The sequence below is a fragment of the Nothoprocta perdicaria genome, unplaced genomic scaffold (assembly GCF_003342845.1).
Source record: "Nothoprocta perdicaria isolate Ctin4 unplaced genomic scaffold, notPer1 scaffold_80, whole genome shotgun sequence".
In the NCBI taxonomy this organism is placed as follows: domain Eukaryota; kingdom Metazoa; phylum Chordata; class Aves; order Tinamiformes; family Tinamidae; genus Nothoprocta; species Nothoprocta perdicaria.
In genome coordinates, this window is record NW_020456088.1 from 1901318 (window position 1) to 1924606 (window position 23289).

At 36.7% G+C, this 23289-nt stretch overlaps 1 protein-coding gene across 1 annotated transcript; it reads left to right on the forward strand.

Moving 5' to 3' along the window:
- Positions 1–1109: 1109 nt before the first annotated feature.
- Positions 1110–20901, forward strand: WDR48 (WD repeat domain 48). The gene is made up of 19 exons (XM_026051903.1): positions 1110–1188; positions 6530–6670; positions 7669–7747; positions 8049–8131; positions 8247–8376; positions 9576–9664; positions 10481–10582; positions 11267–11491; positions 12293–12367; positions 12661–12763; positions 13060–13157; positions 13758–13865; positions 14268–14364; positions 14928–15023; positions 15902–16007; positions 16455–16542; positions 17090–17166; positions 17928–18120; positions 19130–20901. Exons 1-19 carry the CDS (start codon positions 1141–1143, stop codon positions 19223–19225), a joined length of 2034 nt encoding a protein of 677 aa, XP_025907688.1. The 5' UTR covers positions 1110–1140; the 3' UTR covers positions 19226–20901.
- Positions 20902–23289: the final 2388 nt, after the last annotated feature.

Genomic DNA, 23289 nt, shown 5'->3' on the forward strand with positions numbered 1-23289 from the left:
ATTTTGCCACGGTCAAGCGAAAAAAGAAAACACAAAGAAAAGAGCTAACATTACAAATTAGATCATCTTACCACTTTCTTAAAATGAGACAAATGTAATGAAATGCTGAAAGTTTAACTGCATAACAAAAAAAAAAAAAAAAAAATCATTTACCATATTTTTTTTGCATAATTTTACCCTTAGGATTTAAGGGCTTTGAGTTACTTTAGGCTTACTAAACATACACAAATCATAGAAACTTATATCTTTAGCAGCTTTCAGCAAGCATGAAGCAAATACGAGAGCAAATATGACTAGACGATTTTCACATCTTCAAAGATAGTTCGATATTACCAAAGCATGTATTAAAAATCATAAACACAAACACTGCAGCATTCTTAAAAGACAGCAAGAAATGACTTTAAAATATGCCCAACACTTGTGCTATGAAGTCTTCGACATCTTAATGGACTATATGCATACTGAAAGGCAGGGAGGCACTTTGCTCAGGATTTACTTAAATAGAAGACTTCAGGCTGCCCTTGTTGCCCTATAGCCCAGAAACCATAGATTAGAAGTCAATACATAACTGAGCTCTTCTCATTAAAATAAAAAATAAAAAAGTCATAATTTTAAATCCAAAAAAGAAAATGACACGGCAAAAACTGCCTCATATCTCTCTTATGAGGACACTGAATTATGTACTTCCCAATACCATAATAGGACAAAACTATAGAAACAGAGGAATTGAAAGAAGTTTTGATCAGGAGGACCTCCTTGAGAGCACGCTGTGCTCAGCAATGCTGGAAAACATTATTTGTATCAAAACGAACCAAGTTTATTTAGTGAAGCAGAAGGGAAGCAGCTACTGAATCTTCTGTCTATAGCTGCAACAGGCATTAAACAAGATGGAGAAGTATTTTATTTTATTTTATTTTATTTTATTTTATTTTATTTTATTTTATTTTATTTTATTTTATTTTAATTCCTCACTAAAAACGACCCTTTCCCGCCCATCAACCGCCGGGGAGGCGACGCCCGCGCACAACATGGCGGAGCCGCCCCCCGCCGCTGCCTAGCAACGCGTGCCAGGGGGCGGGACTTCCGGCGGCGGGGGGGCTCGCCCTCCTCGGAAATGACCTCGGAGTGTCAACATGCAAGATGGCGGCGCATCACCGTCAGAACACGGCGGGGCGGCGGAAGGTGCAGGTGAGGGCGCGGCGCGGGGCGCCCGGAGCCGGCCCGGGCACGCGGGGCGGCGGGCAGCGCGGGGCAGCGCGGCGCTGGAGCCCTGCGGCGTCGCTGCTGGCCTAAGGGAGGGGACGATGCCGGCGGCTTTGGTGTGGGAGGCGGGAGGGAGAGCAGCAGGAAATGGGGGGTTTCCATGGCAACGGCCCTACCTCTCCAGATCCTACCCTGCCTTTCTTGAAGGAGGATATGAACTTTGTTAGGGCTCCTGGGACACCATCAGAGCGCGGGGGTTGTGGCTGGTAGGGCACGTTGGTGCGAGCGCACTGAGTAACCTAGCTGGAGACTGGAGTTAGTGAAATGCTTATACAGACTCCTTTTAACACTAGAAGTGATTAAAATGGTTTTATTCTGATACTTAAAGGGTTTTGTTTTATCTTTTTTTTTTTTCCCATTCCACCAGCGCTTTAAATATTTTTACAGCTTGTGTGGGAAAGATTTAATGCTTCATCAGTCTGTAAAGCTTCCTATCTCTAGTAGCAAGTCCAAGTCTCAATTACATCTGGCCATCCTGACCAAAAGAAGTATTGATTAGTCCTGAAATAGAATCAGGAGCTTTCCAAAGGTGACTTCAGTGTTTGAACACATCTGTGTTTTGCTGCCCAGAATATATGTGCTATTCCCTGGGGCCTGTAATGTTTTCCCCAGTTAAGCTGAGCACTTTGCCTGTACTTTATTAACGACAAGATTGTTTTGCCCTTCCCAAGAAACCTGATATTTTCTAAAATCTGAAGCATCTTAAGGGTAATATCCCTTTATTAACTTAATTTCCTGTATCGTGTACAAGTTCTTGCAGGTTGCCCTCATGAGGAGGGGATTTTTATGATAACTAGGTGTTTCTTTGATGTAATTTGATTTCTTCATGAAGTATTATTTCCCTGACAGCAACATACATCAAAGGAGACATAGTTTGTTTAGTACTACACACCTATTCCAAACAGCTCTAGTGCAAAAGCTTGTTTTTACTGGTGGTTTTTGCATGTTTTATGTTATCTCCTTTCTCTCTCATTGTACTGTATTTTGTTTTTCACTCATCCACGTACTGCTCTGCTAATCTGCTCCTCCGCCCATACTCAAGATTTGGTTACATTAAGAACATATATCTGGTTTCTCCGCAAGCATCTATGTCAAACCTTGAGTAAAAGCTGGGTATTTTTTAGTGCTGACAGCATTTCAGCTACTTGGTTAGATACAGGTTTTTGTTCATGTAATAGAATCCTAAGTGGCTGTTACATCCATCAGCCTCAGCAAAATTATAACCGCTAACAATTTCTATTTCTTCCCAGTGGCTAAACGTTTAGGATACTGCTACATCAAGCAAAAAGAGAGTTTTCTGCAGAACCTGTGAGGCTAGGGAAAAAAAAGGCTTTCAGAAGAATGCCTCTTGCCCATGGAGGAACTTGATTCTTAGCCTGACATGAGACCTGGTTCAAGTTTGTTGAGATCTGAACTCTTTTTATCTTAGATGCATCCATTTCATTGGTAAGCAGTACCCTCCAAAATAGTCAGTTTAGAGCATTTCTGTATATATATAACTGTATATGTAGGAGGACTTAATCATAATAAACAGGGTAGGGCTCAAAATAAGTTCTGTGCATGAATATTAGAAATGTAATTATTGAAATACAAATCAGACGTTTAAAATGTCTGGTTGAAGGTTGCTTGCATTTCTTAAGTTTAATTATGTGAAGGGTGCCTAAGCTGGGGTAAGAATGGGGGTATAGTAGCATGGGGGTAGTACAAACTATGTGGTGAGAAGGAGTTGGCCAGTGCTGTAATTTTCAGCTTTGTTACTGTGAATTAAGTCAAGATGAAGCCACTTTTCAGCAGTGGCTTAAAGAGGCTGTTTTTGAGGGGCTGCACTGTAGCTGCTTTTCCAAACCTGCAGCCTGCTCTGTGTAATTTCCGCTAGCCCCTTTGGCATAAGGGGTGAGTGTCACTATAAGTGATCGTTATTTCAATCATGAGTTTATACAATCGATTTTAAGTATCGGTTATCATGCACTAAAACATCTGGTAGAGAATAAGAAGCATTTTTGCACTGAATTTCTGTCATATTTCTACACTCATACTCTGTCAAGACAGCAAGTTGAAACTAGTGATATAGAAATACCCTGTTAATTTAGCAAATATTTCAGCTATTAATTTTCACGAGCAGTAGCATGTATTAAAAGCATGCTAGTTTTTATATGTATTGAATGTCATAATATATTTTTTATTTATGTAATATCTAATCAAAAAGAATAGGAAGTCACTTGTAAAAGGTCAAAATAACATTTTCTCTATTTATGAGCAAGAAATGTTCACTCTCAGAGCTTGGCTATTCACTTCAATGTCCACTGTGATGGTATGCTTTTATTTTTAAATTAGATTTGAGAATCTGCCCGTCCATTAAGACAAGGTCTATGATAGATATAATGTAGCAGAGTAGGAGAATTTCAGGTCAGCTGATGAGTTTTTTGCCTATAAAGGAGAAGCATCATGCATCCTGGAAGAACTTCACTTGATTTTGTATGCAGAACTGTATCTGCTGACTCTAGTTTTAGCTCTGGCACTCCAAAATAGTCATTAAAATGATTAGTCTCAATTCACTTAGTGTACTGAATTCCGTAAATTCTTCATAATGACGGTCATTGCTTCGTAATGTTTGTGCAATATCTCCTGTAGTGAAAGATGCTTATTTGTTGTGGGAGGTTTATTTTAAAAAAAAAAAAAAAAGTCAGAAGTATAAGTGTACAAGGCCTAGGTCATTACTGACGTGTTTCATTGCCTACAATCCTTGCCCCAATCAGACCATTATGGCAGTGATGCCACTAGATCTACATAATCTCATCAGTCATTATATTGGTGGTTTCAAACTGATTTTGAACCAACCCAACGAACCACGTGTGCACTTAGTCCCCACTCTTTTGCACTTTAGGCCAGTTTGGACTTAGAGATGAAGCTTCTTGCTGACCTTTGTAGTCTTCTCCACCTCATCTGGAGTGTTACGAGCTTGTATGACATGACACCAAGTTGAAGTTTATCACGTGATTTGTCCTCATCTGAAAATCTATTTCATTTATATTATTTACATGTATGTGGTGCACTTATATAGGCATATACTATATATGTAAATGCATGTGTCGTGCATAAATTGGTGTACGTGTGTATATATATGTAGCATATATAAATAGATATCGATGCATATAAAAAAGCAAATAAAAAGTCTATGTGTAGAGATATGTGTGTGTATACAAATATGCTTGAATTTGCTTTTTTGTATTTATTTGTATAATTATTATATTTACATACAACTCATATCTGTATGCTCAAGATAGCTCCATTTTTTTTTAAATGCAATAACTTTCAGGCCTTTTCCCTCCTCCACCCTTATAGTGGAGAATCACATGTGGGTTCTCAGCAACTTTCCTCTGTTTATCTTGGTGAACTTTTTGTTTTTGTCCATTTGCCCTCAGTCCCCCTGCCTTACACAACCTTCAGGCCTTTAAATCAAGGATGGAAACTAAAGTTACTGTTGGACTTACTGATCTAAGTTCTCTGTGTTACGATGGGCATCTCAAACATCATTTCGGCAGGTTTCACACAAGACTTATTCGTCCATATGAGAAGTTGCACATATCTTGCTGTCCCTATTATAAACAACAGGTTTATTTAAATGTAGACAGCTCCATGTTTCCCTCCATCTCCATTTGTTTATCAGAAACTGTAAGTCTTCATTCGGTTTAATTTCAATATAAACACATTATTGTGCACAACTGGTAGTGTCTTCTCATAACTTTTCTGAAGTTTTGTGTAAGTGGGGATGTAAATGTAAAATTTGGAGAAAGAGCAGGGGCTCAGCAAGGATTAGGAGTGGTTTCTACAGACTGTACTATAAGCAAGAAGGGATTTGAAGGCCTTGTGAAAAAGGTATTACTGGAAACTAATTAATGGAGCTGTGGAATGGTAATAGAGAGGGCTGGGGCAAGAGGATTCAGGTGACTCAGATCTTGGTCTTTCTGTGTTGCTGTAGCTGTTTCACCGTTCTCTAAAATAGAAGTGGACATAAGGTTTGTCAAAGCATCAGTTTTTCTTAATGTGCTGCAGAGGGATGTGATAACTAAGTGGAGATGTTTCCCTTGTTCACTGAATGCACTTGCCAATTCTTGTGATCATGGAAGAGGCGTATTAAGAGATTTCTGATAAGTAGGAAATTAGGGTTTTTTATTCTGTTTTGCATAAATGAGATCTGATGTGGACAACATTTTCTTGGTACTGTTATAATTGGTAGTTTGAAAAATTACTTTCAGCTCCCTGGCTCAAGATTACTGCTTGAAAGGATTGTAAAAACACCAGCACTTTTGTGTCTAGATGATTCCTGCTGCTGTCAGATTGGATTATATCAAGCCTGAAATTTTACCCTGTTGTGATTATGTTTTACAGAAGCTGGGAAAGAGCTTAGCTCTCAATTTCCTTACTTTTCATTAAGCTTGAGGGATTTCCTCACAGTAATGCATAAACTCACGATAAGTGATTGGGAAAGATGCAGCTCAGTCTGAAGGAGGTAGCTGTAAGAACTGGTGTTCCTTAATAATTGTATTTACTGGACATGACTAACGCAGGGTGCTGAAGCCCTTGAAGTATGTCAATTATTCCCATTAAATCTCCATGTAGTATTCATGAGCAAAAACTGTTAAATGAAATACCCATACAGTCTTGTCAAATACAAAAGTAAATAAAGAATTGCTGTATTTCATAAAGCAGTATGTGCTTGTCTTCCTTCTTATATGAGAAGATAATTTAAAAATATTTTCAAAATACTGTTCTTATAAAGTATTGTAATGATAATAGTGATTCAGCTCCTAACTCACATTTCATGTATCTACAGACACTCTTGGTAATCCTTAGCAGTTTATCTGTGCTTTATAAGGCTGGAAAATTCTGTCATCCCAGATTTAGTAACTAAGAAATGAATTGAAGAAGTGAGACGTAAACCCAGCAAGTTATCTAGGATTACCCAGCATATCTGTATAGAACAAGGAATTGAGCTAAGGATTCTCTTGTTGTGTCTGCATGTGAATTGTAATGATGAGATAATCCTTGGGGCTCTCTTCCTACTACTAACATCTTTTCCATTTTTCAAGAAAAACAAAACAGCTGAGGTTGATGGTGACTCTCAAACTGATAGGCTCTTTTATTGTTTGTAAAGCTCTTAGTATCTTCTACCTGAGAGCTTCACAACAAGGAAATTGGATGGTAATGTCTTATGGTCGAGTCAATGTCTTAATACCATAATCAGATTTGTGTAAATATGTTCTAGGTCTCCTATGTGATTAGAGATGAGGTGGAGAAGTATAACCGAAATGGGGTAAATGCACTTCAGCTGGATCCAGCACTAAATAGGCTCTTCACAGCAGGCCGGGACTCTATTATAAGGATATGGAGTGTCAATCAGCACAAGGTAAGCTAAGAGAGGATTCCTTGGTCTAATTTGTTTTTCAGGTTAGACTGGTAAGCTGCTTACAGTTCATATACATGATATTAAGTTATTTAACAGCTGCCAATCGTTAGCAATGGGGAAATCATTTTTATATTGCTCCTTGTGAAAAAAATGTGCAGTTTTGCAAATTTATATTTACCTGTTTGTTTCCAAAGAATTCATCCCAGAAGAGAGAAAACAAAGCTAAATATGAAGTGTTGTGGTCTCCAGTGAGACATATATACCAGTTACTAGGGCCATGCTGTGCTAGTTATATATGTACATTTTGATGAATTTTTAATTCTGATCAATTAATATTTTTGTGTTGTGGTATCTTGGAAGTGTCTTTAATCTCACCTTTGTTGCCATCTTTATTTTAAAGGAAAAAATGATCAGATTCTCTCCTGGTCCCACTTATTTTTACCATTGTACTTAATTTGCTAACAAAATAAAGTTTGTAACACTTTCTCACGTTGATGAGAGAGAATGAGGTTAATAACTTCACTGAATAAATGGCTTGTGATAGGACCTGAGCTGGACACAGGGATGTCCCTGTGGAAGGTAGGGAGGGAAGATGGTAAAGGCTTCATAAAGTTCCTGGCTTCAGCATCCTTGTATGTGTCATTGTTCTGGCTCTCTGCAGAGCAACAGAGTCTGATACTATTTTTCTGGTTTTGTTTTTTTTTTTTTCCTGTGATACAAGCTTAAACACTTTAGGTTGAAATTTATTTATAAATATAGATAGATAGTAAAATTGACTGTCAAGTTTAAAATAGGCAGGAATTCCACTGAAGAGCAGTCTGCAATCTCTCTGTATAGTTATCTCTTAAAAATATTGGATATGTGAATTCAGGCAACTCTACACTGAACGACTTTTGAACCATCTGAAGGTTGAAGAAAGTGTCACAAGTGGGTCTGATAGTCACATTAGTATTTTCCATTTATGAGGAGACCTTATAAGCTTTTTCCTTCATTTCCAGCAAGACCCTTATATAGCATCTATGGAACATCATACAGATTGGGTAAATGATATTGTGCTCTGCTGCAATGGTAAAACATGTAAGTACTTAAATGTTTAAAAATTAAAGTTTTCAGAAATTGTATATAAAAGCATATTTTCTTCTATTTTAGCCATTTGAATATTCTTTTCATTTCTTCTTAGCATATAAAATTGATCTCTCTGCATATTTTAAATATGGCAAATAATGTAATCAAATGTCTTAATGAAAATTAAAATATATCTTTTCAAATAGATTAAATAATATTAAAGAATAAGAATATTAAAAGTAATGCTCTTAAGTAAAAGCATAAAAGTAATGAGTGATCCATTAATATTTTCTCTTTATTCTTTCAAATGTAGTGATATCTGCTTCTTCAGATACTACTGTTAAAGTCTGGAACGCCCATAAGGGATTTTGCATGTCAACACTAAGGACACATAAGGTGAGAAACATTTTCTGTAAATATAATATTTCATCATTGACAGTCTTTTAAAATTCAAGGTGTAGACTACAAATGGATAATATTGTTGGTTCATGTTATACTTCTTTTATTACAGGATTATGTGAAAGCTTTAGCCTATGCAAAAGATAAAGAACTGGTAGCATCTGCTGGGCTGGACAGACAGATTTTCCTCTGGGATGTAAATACTCTAACAGCACTGACTGCCTCAAATAACACCGTCACAAGTAGGTACCTAGGGAGGGGAAGCAAGTGTAATGTATTTTATTGAGCAGCATTAATGAGATCCATGAGATCTGGTAAAAACTTTGGATACTGGTTTCTGTATACTAGAGAGATCTCATGAGCTATTTAAATATTAGACAGCAAGGGGGAAAGGAGAAGCTGCCAGTAGACCCTTTGTATCAGGATTTCTACTTTATTTCATCATCATAATCTCTTAAGTGTTATGTCCTGCTTCCATATCCCAATAAAGGCATTAGAGATACTTACGAGATCTTTTCCTAGAGAGCAGTTCCAACACCCACTTCTTGCACTATTTGAATGAGCATTGGTTAGCTTCTTCATCTGAGGTGTGATACCAGTCTTCAAGTTCAGTTACGTTTAATTGCTTGAGTGAATAACTCAAATCTGGGTCCTCTGCATCCTGTTTTGCATTGGCTATTACAGGATATTTTGTGTCTGACCGTGGTCTGTTTTGATACCTTCTGTAGTCATGGAAAAAATATCATTGAAAATGACTGGTCTTTGTATTTTATAAGCGTTCCTATGAAATTTTATGAAACTTTTGCTGATAACTAAGTTACGCTGCCTCGTGTTCTTGAATGGTTTATAGAAAAAACAAAGCTATGGATAAACTTGAGTTCTTAGACATTGCAGCTTTGCACTAGTAACACAACGATTCAAATGAATCGTACTTGTGAGGCCGGGAAGAGTGGGAAGCTGATGTTTGCTTTGAGACAAGATCAAAAGAGAGACATTGCTTCTAAGATGACAGAAATAAATTTGTGTTTCTGGAGTTAGAACAGTAATGTATAAGGGTGTATATGTGTTCTTAAAGCCCAGGTGCTCCTAAATAACAATGTTTCTGGTAGAAAGAATGTGGTATATGTCATTAAGGAGCTGTTGCTTTGAAACACCATTTTTTTTTTCCTGGCACCCAACTCTGGTGCCAAAATGACCCTAAGTATGAGAAGTTGCTTTGTTTTTATAGAGCTCTGGAGGAAAAATCAAGATGGGGGTCTTACTATCTCTTAAAAAAAAATAAAAACATCTGTGTGCTGAGTAAGGGATTTTGTTGTGTATGATTATCATAGGGTATTAAACCCCACATTTTGGTCTAAGAAGAATAACATATTTGATGAATAACTTAATATTATCAAATGGTAGCATTAAAAATGAAAATGTTGTTTTTATTTTGATATAGCTTCTTCCCTCAGTGGGAACAAAGACTCTATCTACAGCCTTGCAATGAATCAGATGGGAACAGTAATTGTGTCAGGGTCCACTGAAAAGGTAAGCAACAGTGTGGGAAGAGTCACTCTGCTTCAGTTCAAAATTGAATGTAAATAATTTTATTCATTTTTAATTTCAGGTCTGCAGCAGCTGTTTTGTTTTAAATAATGAGGATGTACACTGTGGTTTTGGCTTTTTTTTTTTTAAAGGAGAGATAGAAAGGGTGTTACAAATATCTACCTCTAAAAATATGTAAGTTATCCATATAGCTTTAATATAGTCATACCTATGATAAAGAGAAGGTTATATTTCTGTGTAAGATCTCTGATTTGGGGGCAGTCTGATTATAAAAGCTGAATTATGTGCCATAGTCATAACAGGAAAAGTATCAGTAATTCATGACCTAAAGAAATTTAAATGTTTCCAAGAGATAGTTCATGCTTTTTCTTGTAGAGGAAGGTGAAAGACTCTTGAGAGATTTCTTTCCTCTTAATTTCATTCACCTTGAAAGTATTTTATTTCCAACTCCAACTCAATACAGAAATGAAAACAGGATACGCCAGCCAAGCATTTGAGAGGATTTTCAGAATCCTTTTTTTTTCCCCCACATCATTCTATTGTGTTTCCAATCACTTCCATTCTTGAATTTTTAATAATAAAATAGAAAAAGCCAAAACAAATGAGATGACAAGGGAAGAAAAAAAAAAATACCATCTTATTTTGAAATGCACAAGTTTGTCATGTTTTAATGAAATATGTTTTTGGTAGGGGGTGTGTGTGTTGGAAATAAGGGTCACTCTACCTGAAAAGCTCATTCTTATATGTGTCTGTGGAAAGAGCAGCATTAATGCAGTCTTCCAATGTTTGCCTGCACAGGTTCTAAGGGTGTGGGATCCAAGAACTTGTGCAAAACTAATGAAACTTAAAGGGCACACGGACAATGTGAAAGCTTTGTTGTTGAACAGAGATGGCACACAGGTATGTGTTCATTTGTTTTTGAGCTAAGCATTTTACAGAACTGAAATGTCATCAGTCTCCTTCAATATAATAAATATTTAACATTACAGATAGCAGGAAAAAGCTTAATAGGAGTCTTGCAGCTATGTAGGGAGGAGGAGGGGCAGTGGGTACAAGTTGAAACACAGGCAGTTCCATCTTCATGTGAGGAAGAACTTCTTCACTGTGAGGCTGACAGCACTGGAACAGGCTGCCCTGGGAGGCTGTGGAGTCTCCTTCTCTGGAGGTCTCCAAACCCACCCAGGTGCCACCCTGTGCCCCATGCTCTGGGTGTCCCTGCTGGAGCAGGGGGTTGGACTGGGTGATCTCTACAGGTCCGTTCCAACCTCAGCCCTTCTGTGACTCTGTGAGTTAACGATGAATGGAAGGAGTCTAGTGAGTGAAAACTCTGATTTACACAATCTCTGATACCCACAATACATCTGGGTATTATGAGAGGGTTGGCTTTAATTAATGAAGGAAGTTTGGAGGCTGGATGTAAAATGTCTGGAAAGAGTGAAATAGAAACAGAGTTGTTAACTGCTGCTTGCAAATTAATGTTAATGGAAAAAGCGTTACTATAGCCATTATGGAAGTTCGATTGCTAAGGCTGATTTTAAAACATTTAAATGCTCATTTGATTTAAATACAATGGTTTTTGCTCAGTGTCTTTCAGGCAGTTCTGATGGGACTATCCGCCTATGGTCCCTTGGGCAACAGAGATGCATAGCCACATATCGAGTCCACGATGAAGGTGTTTGGGCTCTGCAGGTCAACGAAGCCTTCACTCATGTTTATTCTGGAGGAAGAGACAGGAAGATTTATTGTACAGATTTGCGAAATCCAGATATCCGTGTCCTTATCTGTGAAGAAAAGGCCCCAGTTCTTAAGGTAATGGATTTGGGTTTTTGCTTAAATTATTGTTGCAAGTTTGATTACTTATAAAACTTTTCAGTAATTCTTAAAATAAAAGACTGTAATTAAAAGGACTTGATTTTATAAGAGCAGATGTCTGAGCTAGAAGTCTCTTTTTGTAGAATCAGAAAATGATATTGGAATTCTAGCTTTTATTTTCCTGAAAATATTTTGATTACACTGTGGCAAAAAAAAAAAATAGAATTAAATCATTAACCATAAGACTTGATACATAACCTTAGCTATGCACCGTTAGTACGTGCTGAGTTTGGTTTTTATTCATTTATTATTTTATTTAATCTGGAGAATTTCATCTTATATATATATATATATATAAAATATTCGCTATGATCAGCAGGCATAGCCTGGGAATGGACTCCAAAAACTTAGTTACAGTAGCTTGTTACTGTCCAAAACATTTTATGCTACATTCTCTTTTTGAATGTTTGAACTATTTAAGTGCAAAGTAGTTTGTAAAATATTGTGCTATTTGATTTGTTTGTTACATGTGCTTGCAGCATGATAGGAACAACTTGAGAAAATACTTGATATTTATGCAAACTTCACCTCCCTTTTTGTCCAGGTGGAGAATTCTTATTTAAAAAATGCAACTTGGGTAATGCAACTCATTTAAATTTTATATTTCTTTAGTAAACTGTAAGTGGTACATTTAGAGTACATCAGATATTGCAGGAGGCTTACCCAAATCAAATACTAATTGGACAGAGCAAAATTAAACTCAGCAAGTCTGAAAGTATGTATGTCTTAATTATTTAGATGGAACTTGATAGATCAGCTGATCCTCCTCCAGCACTTTGGGTTGCAACAACTAAATCCTCTGTGAATAAATGGGTAAGTGATATATTTTACACTTTGTGAATTTAGTTAAGTAGTCAGGAAACATTTGCTTGCAGTTGTACTCTGAATTGCTATGATGTATATAAGCTTTACTTAAAAATCTAGCCAAAGACATTAAACTTTGCATTACTTTCTTTGTTGATGCTGCTTGTAGAAATAAATGATGTTGTTCAATACTGGACTTGCAAACATGCAAATAGCAGCGGGAACTGCCAGTTTTTACTCATAGATAAAAATCAAAATTAATGATTATCATGAAAGTGTCAAAAATATTTTTCTTTCTTTAGACTTTGAAGGGAATTCATAATTTTAGATCATCTGGGGACTATGATAATGATTGTACCAATCCTATACCACCCCTATGTACGCAGCCTGACCAAGTTATTAAAGGTAAACAACTGCTTTTCAGAACATCTTATGAGCTGTGTTATCACCAGTAGAAATGGTAGATCTCTGACACTGACTCAGGTCTGTTGATGCCTTATATTCCAATTTCAACAGACAACATGATTATCATTAATCTATTGTTAGTTATAATAAACTTATTTAAATCCTTGTGATATCTAAGAGATAAAATAATGAAACAAAAGAGTAATTACACATGCGTAGTGGGTTTTTTTTTAAAGTAAGTATATGAAAATATAAAGAAATAAACACTGTTTTTAATTTTTATTTGTTTTTGCTAGGGGGTGCCAGTATTATTCAGTGCCACATTCTTAATGACAAGAGACACATATTAACCAAAGACACAAATAATAATGTGGCATACTGGGATGTCTTGAAGGTAAGCATATAATTTTGCATTAAATATCCACTCTTGAGTAATTGTTTTGTACTTGTATTTTTCTTAGTGCTAAAGGTTCCTACAATAAAAAGTAAGTCATTTTGTTATCCCCAAGCATAATTCAGAGGTTACTTTCTTAAAGGGAAATGGTGTTTCCGAGCTTTTCTGCACCTTAACATCTTAATTCATCTGAAATTCAGATTCTTAAATCCTCTCTTGTAAATAGGTACCTGATATGGTAATGTGGGTTTTAATGTAGCTTTATTTTGAAGAGGACCAAGAGAGGGCATTGGCCACCTCTGCCTAATGCTAAATACAACAGCATAAAAAGGGAAAACAGTGTTCTAGTCCCAAAATCTACTGAAGAACCCTCATATCAAAAGCCTGCAATGACTCCTATTTTATGGAATACATTTGGAGCTGAATTTGCTGTTTCTCCTGTTGGTTGCCTAGGTAGTTGGGAAAAATGAAAAACCAGAATGAAACTGGCAAAACTACTTGTGAAGGAGGAAGAGCATGTCTGGTCCCTGATTGTTGCAGTTTTTCTTCATCTTGCTTTACCCAGTACTGAAGGACTTCTCTGTTTCTTCTGATATACAGGCGTGTAAAGTTGAAGACCTTGGGAAGGTAGATTTTGAAGAAGAAATAAAGAAGAGATTTAAAATGGTGTATGTGCCAAACTGGTTCTCAGTAGACTTAAAAACTGGGGTGAGACACAACTCCTAAAACTGTTTTCATTCTAACTCCTAAAACTAATTTCATTCACCTTCTGTTCACATAGATCTTAACATGTTACAAGTTTAGAAGAATGATCATAGTTTAGCTGGTGTTTGATTCGTTTTGATCAACAAGTCAGTGAATTCTCCATTTTTAGTAATCTGAATCATCATTACAGATCACTTTGTTGTTGTAGCACCGTTGGTTTAAATCCCCCCTTGCTAATTATGAATTTATATAATTGAAGCAAATTATCATTTGTGTATAAATTTTAAACTGTGTTCCTAGCTTGTAACTGGTGTACAGTTTCTTCTCTGTATACCATGTAAAATTGTAGGCTTGCTGAATTAAGAGTTGTTTGTATTAATCTTGCTGTTGGTCTTTTTCAAACAGATGCTGACAATTACTTTGGATGAAAGTGACTGCTTTGCAGCTTGGGTTTCAGCAAAGGATGCTGGATTTAGCAGTCCAGATGGTTCTGATCCAAAATGTAGGCTTTAACTAATCTTAATATTTCATTGATGGGGAAAGAATAAAAATTAAAAACAAAATACAGACTAAATTTCAGTATTTATGTTATAAAATATTCCGTTGTTAGATATGCCAGTAGTTGGTTGCTTGGGCTTTGAGGCTTATTTTCTCAAGACTAAATTCTGCAGAGAATTCTACAATGAAAATGTTTCATTTAACATTTCGGTTGAGTGTAGGTTTTCTGTTTAACTTTACTTTTGACCTTGAAGAAGCAAAAAGGAAAAAGTAATTATTTCCAGACTTGGATCTGTTACCAAAGCTAAAAGAAGTTTGTAGCTCATGATTGAAGTGCGCTGATTTGGGGGAAAAAAATTTAGTTTAGTCTTTTGAAAAACTAGCTTTTACTGAAAGATTGTAGTACACAATTTGTTTTGAGTTTGTGATGCAGAAATAAGAAGTTTATTATTGGGATGGAACTACTCAGTGTTTATGGAAAGCTATTAGCTGTAAATTGAAATGTAGAATGTTAAAATGCTGGTGATTTTTATGTAACTGTAGTTTTGTGTACCAATATCTCCACAGTAAACCTTGGAGGGCTTCTGCTGCAAGCACTTCTAGAATACTGGCCTAGAACACATATCAATCCAATGGATGAAGAAGAAAATGAAATAAATCATGGTTAGTATTTTCCTACTTTAGATCTATCCATGTATTTTTATTCGTCTCTTTCTTCTCAGCGCCACCTGGACTTACTTTCTTAAAATTGTCTGTATATGTATAGAATTATTTGTATAGAATTATTCATGTTACCTGAATTCAACATAATGATCAAATTCAGTAATTAAATGATACAAGGTAGCTGAGGTGGTATTTGCTGAGTGCAAAGAAGACACCTGACTATGTCTATCTTAATATGTCCAAATATCTGACTGACAACAAGTCCTGTGCTCTTCAACAGGTGCACTTATTTTTTTCTAATCTTATCTTTTGTATGTGGAGTCTGGTTATTCAGGTAAAGACCATGCTCTTAGAACTAACTATAAATACATTAAATGTAGCATGCAGTAACTTGAGGGATTTATGGGGCTGAGGTTTACTAGTTTATTGTTTGGACATATGGCAAAGCTAGGTAGAAGGATAAAGAATAATGCCTTGCGCAGTGTATTTTATAGATCAGAACATCAGTGTAGAGGGAGAAAGGAAAAAATGCAGAATTTTAGCTGATTTGCAGTATGTTCATTGTTCTGTTTCACAGATTTTCATAATTCTATTAAGTAGAAATTTAGTAATCAGTTTTTGACTCTGAACTCCTTTTCCTAAAAGCTTTGAAATAGACCTCCCACAAAGCTGTATTAAACTCATTATTCTCTAGTTTTGTTGTGTATTGGAGATGTGTATTTTCTTCTTTATTCTAATCTTATAAATTTGTTTCCCTTATTTAAATTCACTTGCTGTAGGTAGAAGTGAGACTTTTTACTCTATATATTTACTGAATTTTATGTCCTGGTGAAGTCTTACTGTTGTATGTATTTTTATTTTATTTTTTTTTCCAACAGTCAATGGTGAGCAGGAGAACAGAGTACAGAAGGGAAATGGATATTTCCAAGTGCCACCACATACACCAGTTATTTTTGGTGAGGCTGGAGGACGCACTTTGTTCAGGTATGGAAACATAAGAGTGTAAATTAAGTGGTCAATCAATCACTTTCCTGTGTGTAAGCAGAAAGAAATGTTACAAAAAAATACTAAGACACCCCCTTGGCAAACAAAATTGGCAAATACTGTCTAAATATGTCTGTGTGTGTGTTTGAACATCAACGTCAGGTGTGGAGCTTTAAAATCTTAAGAGTTGCCCTGTAGTTCTCTGTTAAATGGAATTACAGCACTGAGCCCTTCTTATCTGCAAGCCATTTAATTGAACGTTGTTTTAGAATGAAATTGTATCACTTCTGATTCTGATAGGACTTTTTTACTATGGGTCTGTTGCGTTGGCCTTTGAGCATTAAGGCAGATCCCCTCCTGATTTTCTTTTTTTTTATTGCACATAACAATTACTGATTGCCTAGTGCTTAACTCTTTCATTCATAAAGGTTGTTTAATGTGCCTTAGGTTATTATGTCGGGATTCAGGCGGTGAAACTGAATCTATGCTTCTTAATGAAACCGTGCCACAATGGGTAATTGACATCACTGTGGATGTAAGTCATGTATATGCTTTTGCTTTTGCTTTTTTTTTTTAGGTGAACTACAAATTATTTAGCTACACACACTCTGAAATGGCACTTTAATTTATTCTGTGCCTGCTTATATTGTACTTTGAAGTATTTGCTCTTGAGGACTATGTTTAAGATCCTTTGAAGATCTTGTTATTGTTAGTATATCTAGTTAAGATATTTATTTGCTTTCTTTTGACAAAAATTATTAGAATAGAAACTCCAAAGTAATGTGGACTATCTGCATCTTTTAAAGTGTAGAGTCAGGGAACAAAAAATACTTTTCATGCTGCTGTGCCATTTGACTTCCTTTGAAATGAACTATAAATTATACAAAGGCTAGTTCTAATATAGGCATCTTCTGGCATCTTAGGAGCATGATTAACCTGGAAGCTTTTTATGGGAGTTCTGTTGATTGAAAATCTGTCTGGGTTTTGATAATTAGGAACTGAATATACTTCATACATAGCTGGAAGAAATGGGAAGTGATAACAGCACACATTTATTACTTTTAAAATGTGTTTCCTTCTAGAAAAATATGCCCAAATTCAATAAGATTCCCTTCTACCTCCAACCGCATTCATCATCAGGAGCAAAAACTCTAAAAAAGTAAGTAATGCATATTTGACTTTCAAATTTGCAGTAAAAAGCTCAAAAAGGCAGTTTGCCTTAAGCGGCAACACAAGGAAATACTGAATTATATTACAGTACTTGGAAGGCCTGAGAGAGTCTTTTGATTTTAATACAATTGCTTACATTTTTTGCTAAGAAGTCTTCTGCTAGAACTAGAGTGTTTGTTTGATTTACTGTCTGAGGCTAATGATATTTCATCAAAAAAGATTATTGAACTGTTTAGATCCACAGTTTCATACTTGGGTATGTTTTCTGTTTGTAACAGTGCTCAGTAAGAGGTTTTTCAAAGGAAATAGTATGAATTCTCACAGTAGAGAGTGCAACGTTACGTGTAACAGTGGGCTGTGTTGGTCAGAAACCAATACACGTCCTCAGATATGAAGTCAGTGTTGTAGACAATATGCGTACCTTTATCTGCAGCAATTTGGAGTATTTTTCATAAATATCTAGTTCTTAATCCTTTTTCTAGTGAAAGAATGAGTGTTGTGTACAGTACACTTAATTAAAATTACGCTTTTCAAATAACCTTTTTTGAGTCCCCTTTGAATTAATTTTTAGATCAGTAGCTGCTATGTCATGCAGTATTTGGATGATCCAAGTAACTTGTTAAATTTATTATAGGGAGCTTACGTTTTATACTTTGTGGTTTGTTACATATATAGGGTAACGTGAAGATAAGAAATTTGGATGCTTTTGTTTGTTTTTTTTTTCTGGCAACTTTTGCTTGCTTTACACAGAGATCGACTGTCAGCAAGTGATATGCTTCAGGTGAGAAAAGTGATGGAACACGTTTATGAGAAAATCATAAACTTGGATAACGAGTCTCAGACAACGAGCTCTTCCAATAATGAAAAAGCGGGAGAACAAGAAAAAGAAGAGGACATTGCAGTGTTAGCAGAAGAGAAGATTGAGCTTCTGTGCCAGGATCAGGTAAGTTACTAGGGCATTTTGGCCTCTGAACAAAAACAATGTTAATAATGAGTATGTTGTGAACTTCTGAATACTGATCTTTAAATATGCTGTAGATAAACTTTTACCTTTGAAACTAAGTTAACATTCTGACCTTATATTGACTGATTGCTGATACAAGGTTGCACAGTTGCAGATAGCTGGTACAAATAATGAATATAGCTTGCCTATATCACTTGATTCTGAGAGGAAGCCTTTCTAGGATTTTATTAGGTAAAACTTAATTGGAGATGACAGTTCTCTGATGTTCAGTGGAGTATTTTTATAACACTTAAAATTTTATGCCGAACAGATCAGTCCTAATCAGGCTCCTGTATGTCTTCTAATCATTTTCTCAGAATATGATAAAAACCATTTTGATGCCTCTCTGCAGTACAATTGCAGAGCAAATTCTGACTGTGCAACTGAACAGTTGGTTGTATAGAACATTTTCAGCACTTTTGAATATTTCTCATACTGCATTTCCAGCAAAGTTTATAATTTGTCCAAAAACCAGGGTTGTAAAGTAAGTGTAATGACAAACTGCAGTTGCAATTGTACATAGTTATAGCAAACTTAGCTGCTTCTGGAAGAGATTTACAATGTTTTCCTGGTGATGATTCTAGCAGAAGCTACAACACCTATTTTGAACAGCTATTTATAATGTGCATTCCTAAAAGCATGTGGGAAGCTTGTGGTTTGTTTGGAACTATTCTTCTCAGTGTGACAGTTGCTTGTGTGCAATTAAATAGTCAAATATTAAATATGGAGAGGGTGGTGCTTGCATGCAGTTGTATGTTACATTAATGAAATACCTCGACAGTGTTGTTGACCTTCAGGTTTACTTGCTAATTGAAAAATCTGAGCATTTGTGTGGTTTTTTTTTTCTTGGATGCCAATTCACTTCAGTGAAAACACCGAGGTGTTTTATCTTTGCATTTCTGATAATCCAGCAGATTTGTAGAATAAAAGATGCATTCTTACTGTTCAGGTTCTGGATCCGAATATGGACCTTCGAACTGTAAAGCACTTCATATGGAAGAGCGGTGGTGACCTGACCCTCCACTATCGCCAGAAGTCAACGTGAAGGGAGAGGTGGACTCAGCTGGTTGCTCATTTACTTGACCATACTGTACTGGTTCCAAGAGTATTCCTATAGAAGCCCACTGAACCCCTAAGGTAGATGAGACTTCTAATGAGTCAGTATGGACAGAAAGTATACATTTAATTGAAGTGACTAATAGATCTGTAATATAGAGGAAAAAAATCTATATGACTTAAACTAAAGTCTGTCCTAATCTCAGCCAATGAGATGGGAAAGCCCCCGAGTGGTTCATGTTGTGTGAGGTGTACAGAGAATGGATGATGATCCAGTGCAGACTTCTGCTGCCTCCTTTTTTGCTTTTGTTTTTACAGAACATTATATTCTCATCTGCTCATGCTTGATATGAAACAGTTTGGGCCATGTTAGTTGCTGTGTTCACAACAAAATTCAGAATTTAGTACATTCCATTCATAAAGTAACCAGAAACTAGGTTTTCCACAGGTTACTCAGACATTTCTGCCACTTGAATTTGGAGAAAAAAAAAAAGAAATACAGCAGAAAAAGCTATTGCATACTCGAGAGAACTGGCCAGTTTAATTGTAAGTGAAGGGTTAACAACAGGCTTGTTTTAATGCTATAACTCAAATATTGCTTTAGAGAGCTACTGACATGCAGAACAAGAACACTAGATAAATATTGTAGCGGGGTCAGTCCAGTGATGCTGTGCATCGCAACAAAGTAATCATGCTTTGCAGCAACTTAAGATTTAAAAAACATAATAGTTTGTATAACCACTTTCTGCACTGTCCTGGTTCTTCTAAAGACACACTAGTCAGAATTTCTGGTAACTGTGCTCTGAAATACATGACATTTTGTTAAGACCATTCTGGAAATAACTCCGTATGTTTAATGTCGAACTGTAGAAACTCCACAGCAGATTTCATAACCATGATATAAAAATACTCATTTTTTTTTCCCCAAATTTTTATATGCAGGGTTTTTTGTTATAGATGTATGCAGATCTTCTTTTCATTGTTATTTCTAAAAATCTATGTCTGTCATAGACTCATAGTCTTTTATAGAGTTTAACTTATTGGGGGGAGGGGGTAACGGCATTTGAACTTTTGGTGAGAAAATGTGGGATCATCCCAGGCAACCATTTTTATCCATAAAAAAAAAAAATCCAAATTCTCACAAAGAAATTGTGTAAAAATGACTCTTGTCGGAAGCAGAAGCACAAGTGCCTTCAAAGGGCAGTGTATGATTGGAGTTTCTTCAGGAGACATACGCGCTTGCTCTTCCTGTATCTTGCTGTGAGGATTTAGGTTGAGGCCTAAAGAAAGTCCCTATAGATTTTATTACTGGGATTGTATTGGTCAAAGAAAAAGTAAAATATTTTCATTGTATTTTACTTTAAAAAAATATTCAAATCATTACCTTCTGTACTGTTAACCTAATCACACTCATTGTTTAAGCAAGAAAATTATGGTTCAGAATTAAGCTAACATGTCTTTTTCCCATTTTTTGGAAGAGTCGACTTTTTTTAAGCCCATTTCTATGTATACTCAGTTGGACCCAACTGTGCTATCATGGCACATTTTTTTAGTGATACTTGTGAATTGAATGGTTAAACAGAACTGTAACTTTTATTGATAAATTGTCCTGACTTGTATTTATTAATAGCAAGAGTCCATCTATGCTTTGTTCTAATAGACCCTTTTCCTGCTTGTCTTGTTATCCCTTTGTATACATTGTAATTGCTCCCAGTTATTTTGTCTGCAGTCAGCGAAGGTCTTAATTTTTCTTTTTTTCTAACCATCCCAATAATGCAGTTTCAGGAAAGATTGACAGAAGAGTCTGCAATGCCAGAAGGGTAAATGATCTGTTTCACAGTTGTATAGAATAAAAAGGCTTTAGTTAAAATATTTTCAAGTTGTTTTGTTTATTGGATCACCTGTGCAAACTTAGAAATTGGGCCATTTACCAGAGAATCATTATGGTTGGAAAAGACCTTCATGATGGAGTCCATGACCACCCTTGCCCGCTAACCCACGTCCCCAAGTGCCTCCTCTACGTGCAGTCACACAGAATCACACAGAGTGTTCAAGGTTGGAAGGGACCTCTAGAGATCATCTAGTCCAACCTTCCTGCTCAAGCAGGCACACCTAGAGCAACCTCTACACCTTTCTTGAGCACTGCCAGGGATGGTGATTCCACCACTTCTCTGGGCAGCCTCTTCCAACGCTTCACCACTCTTTCCTGATGGGAAGTTTTTCCTGATATCCATCCTGAACCTCCCTGGCACAACTTGAGGCCATTTCCTCTTGTCCTAGTGGCAGTTATTTCCACTAAAGGGTTGTACTACATAGTACTGAAAGGTGGCTCATACAATGGAATGGCTCAAATAGCTGCAGGGCCGTAACATGCCCCTGGTACAAATGCTGTGAAGGACCATGGAAAAGGACCTGTAAATCTATTACTTAGTGGCATAATCTGTACTCAGGGAAAAAAAAAAATCAATAGTTAATTGATAACAGTTCATGTTTAGCCCTGGTAGTCCTAATTCTTTTAGAGCTAAAACTGAAAACAGACACGCCTGATTCAGTAGTTATAGCTGAAGTGCTAGAATCACTTAGTCTAGGTACTAATTTTCCTTTCACAGAGGTTCCACTTAATCCAGACTTGATTCAGACCTTGTACCCAAGAGTTTCTTGAACTGGGCAATTATAATGAAGCTTTAAGCAAAGGATCTTTACCTGTATGTGTGCTGATGGTTCCTGAACAGAGCCAGCTTGAGTTACCATCCAGGTACTTTCTCAGGTAGGTATTAAACAACAGAGCTTTCCTATAAGCAGTTGCATCCTTTTTAGACACACATGGAAGGTCACTTTGCACAAACATCAAGGGTATTCTGACACTTTTCCAGACAATTATTTTATGGTACTATAGATGCTCAATTACTTGACATAGTTTAGAAATGAAACCTAACCCAAACACTTCCTTTGAAATTTCCCTTGCAGGAAAAGCGAGGCAAATGAGCACGGCAAATTTGCTTAAGGCAAAGAGGGAGCAAGTACAGGATTAGTAGTAATGCCCAGGAAATACCAGGTTACTCATCCCATTTAATTTGCCTGCACCTAATTAATAGCTGCTTTAAGAGCAGCCAGAGGCAGTGGTGGCTTTGATCTTGAAGTACTGGTTGGAGGAAAACACATTCCTCCAGGAAAGGGGAGATGAGGAGTGGTAAGAGCTGTGGGGGGAGCTGTGGATTGAAGACTTGATCCTGTGAGATTTTTCCCTTTCTGCTGAATTTGTGAGGGCAGGACGTGGGTAAATGCCTGGCCAAGGCCTCACAAGCCCCTAGTTAGTTGGTGCTGGAGTCATTAGTGCTGTATGAATCACACTTTGAAAGGCATGAAATCTTCGTTACTGAAAAAAAACCCAAAACACAAACAAAAACCATCCAGGGAGCTAGAAATGCATAATTCAACCTAATTCAACCTCTCACAGCTCATCTGAGGTCAATGGTAGCTTTTTTTGCTTCAAAAGCGGCCTTTTCTCAGAGGCCTTATGGAATATGTTCCCCTCTTTCAGCTGTAGCATGGATAATTCATTTCCTGAATTTCCACAAATGAAGGAATGACATGATGAATCACCAATACAGTCTTGCACCTGACAGGATGGCACTGATGGCACTTCCAATGGCTGTAGCTGCAGCAGTGACAGTCGCAGAGGGAGCCCATGCACCAGAAACCAGCAGGACAATCGGATCCATCTTTGTGTAGCACAAACCTTGGAACCTCCCACACCCAGGAGCTTCTCGTCCCCATACTTGAGGTTGTATTTGGAAAGTGAGGAATTTCTAAGCAGCTCTGTCACCTCTGCTCTCCTAGTAAAGGAGCACTTCCTCCTCATCCATCTCAAACGGTGCTCTCCAACTAGTCAGGGGTAAGGAATTTAGGATATTAAACCTTCATTTAGCATTTAAGTGATGCAGTTCTATGTTACGTGAAAACAACATTCTACTGCCAGGGGTTAAAAGTCTGTATAGTTTCCTAAATCTGCATATCAAATATTTTTCTTTGACCCTTATGAGGAATCAAATC

Excerpts from the sequence above, each read along its gene's own strand:
- WDR48 (XM_026051903.1), top strand. The coding sequence starts at position 1,141 with ATGGCGGCGCATCACCGTCAGAACACGGCGGGGCGGCGGAAGGTGCAG. Across the intron at positions 1,189-6,529 it reads CGGGGCGGCGGAAGGTGCAG|GTCTCCTATGTGATTAGAGA; the intron begins GTGAGGGCGCGG and ends AATATGTTCTAG. Across the intron at positions 8,132-8,246 it reads CAACACTAAGGACACATAAG|GATTATGTGAAAGCTTTAGC; the intron begins GTGAGAAACATT and ends CTTTTATTACAG.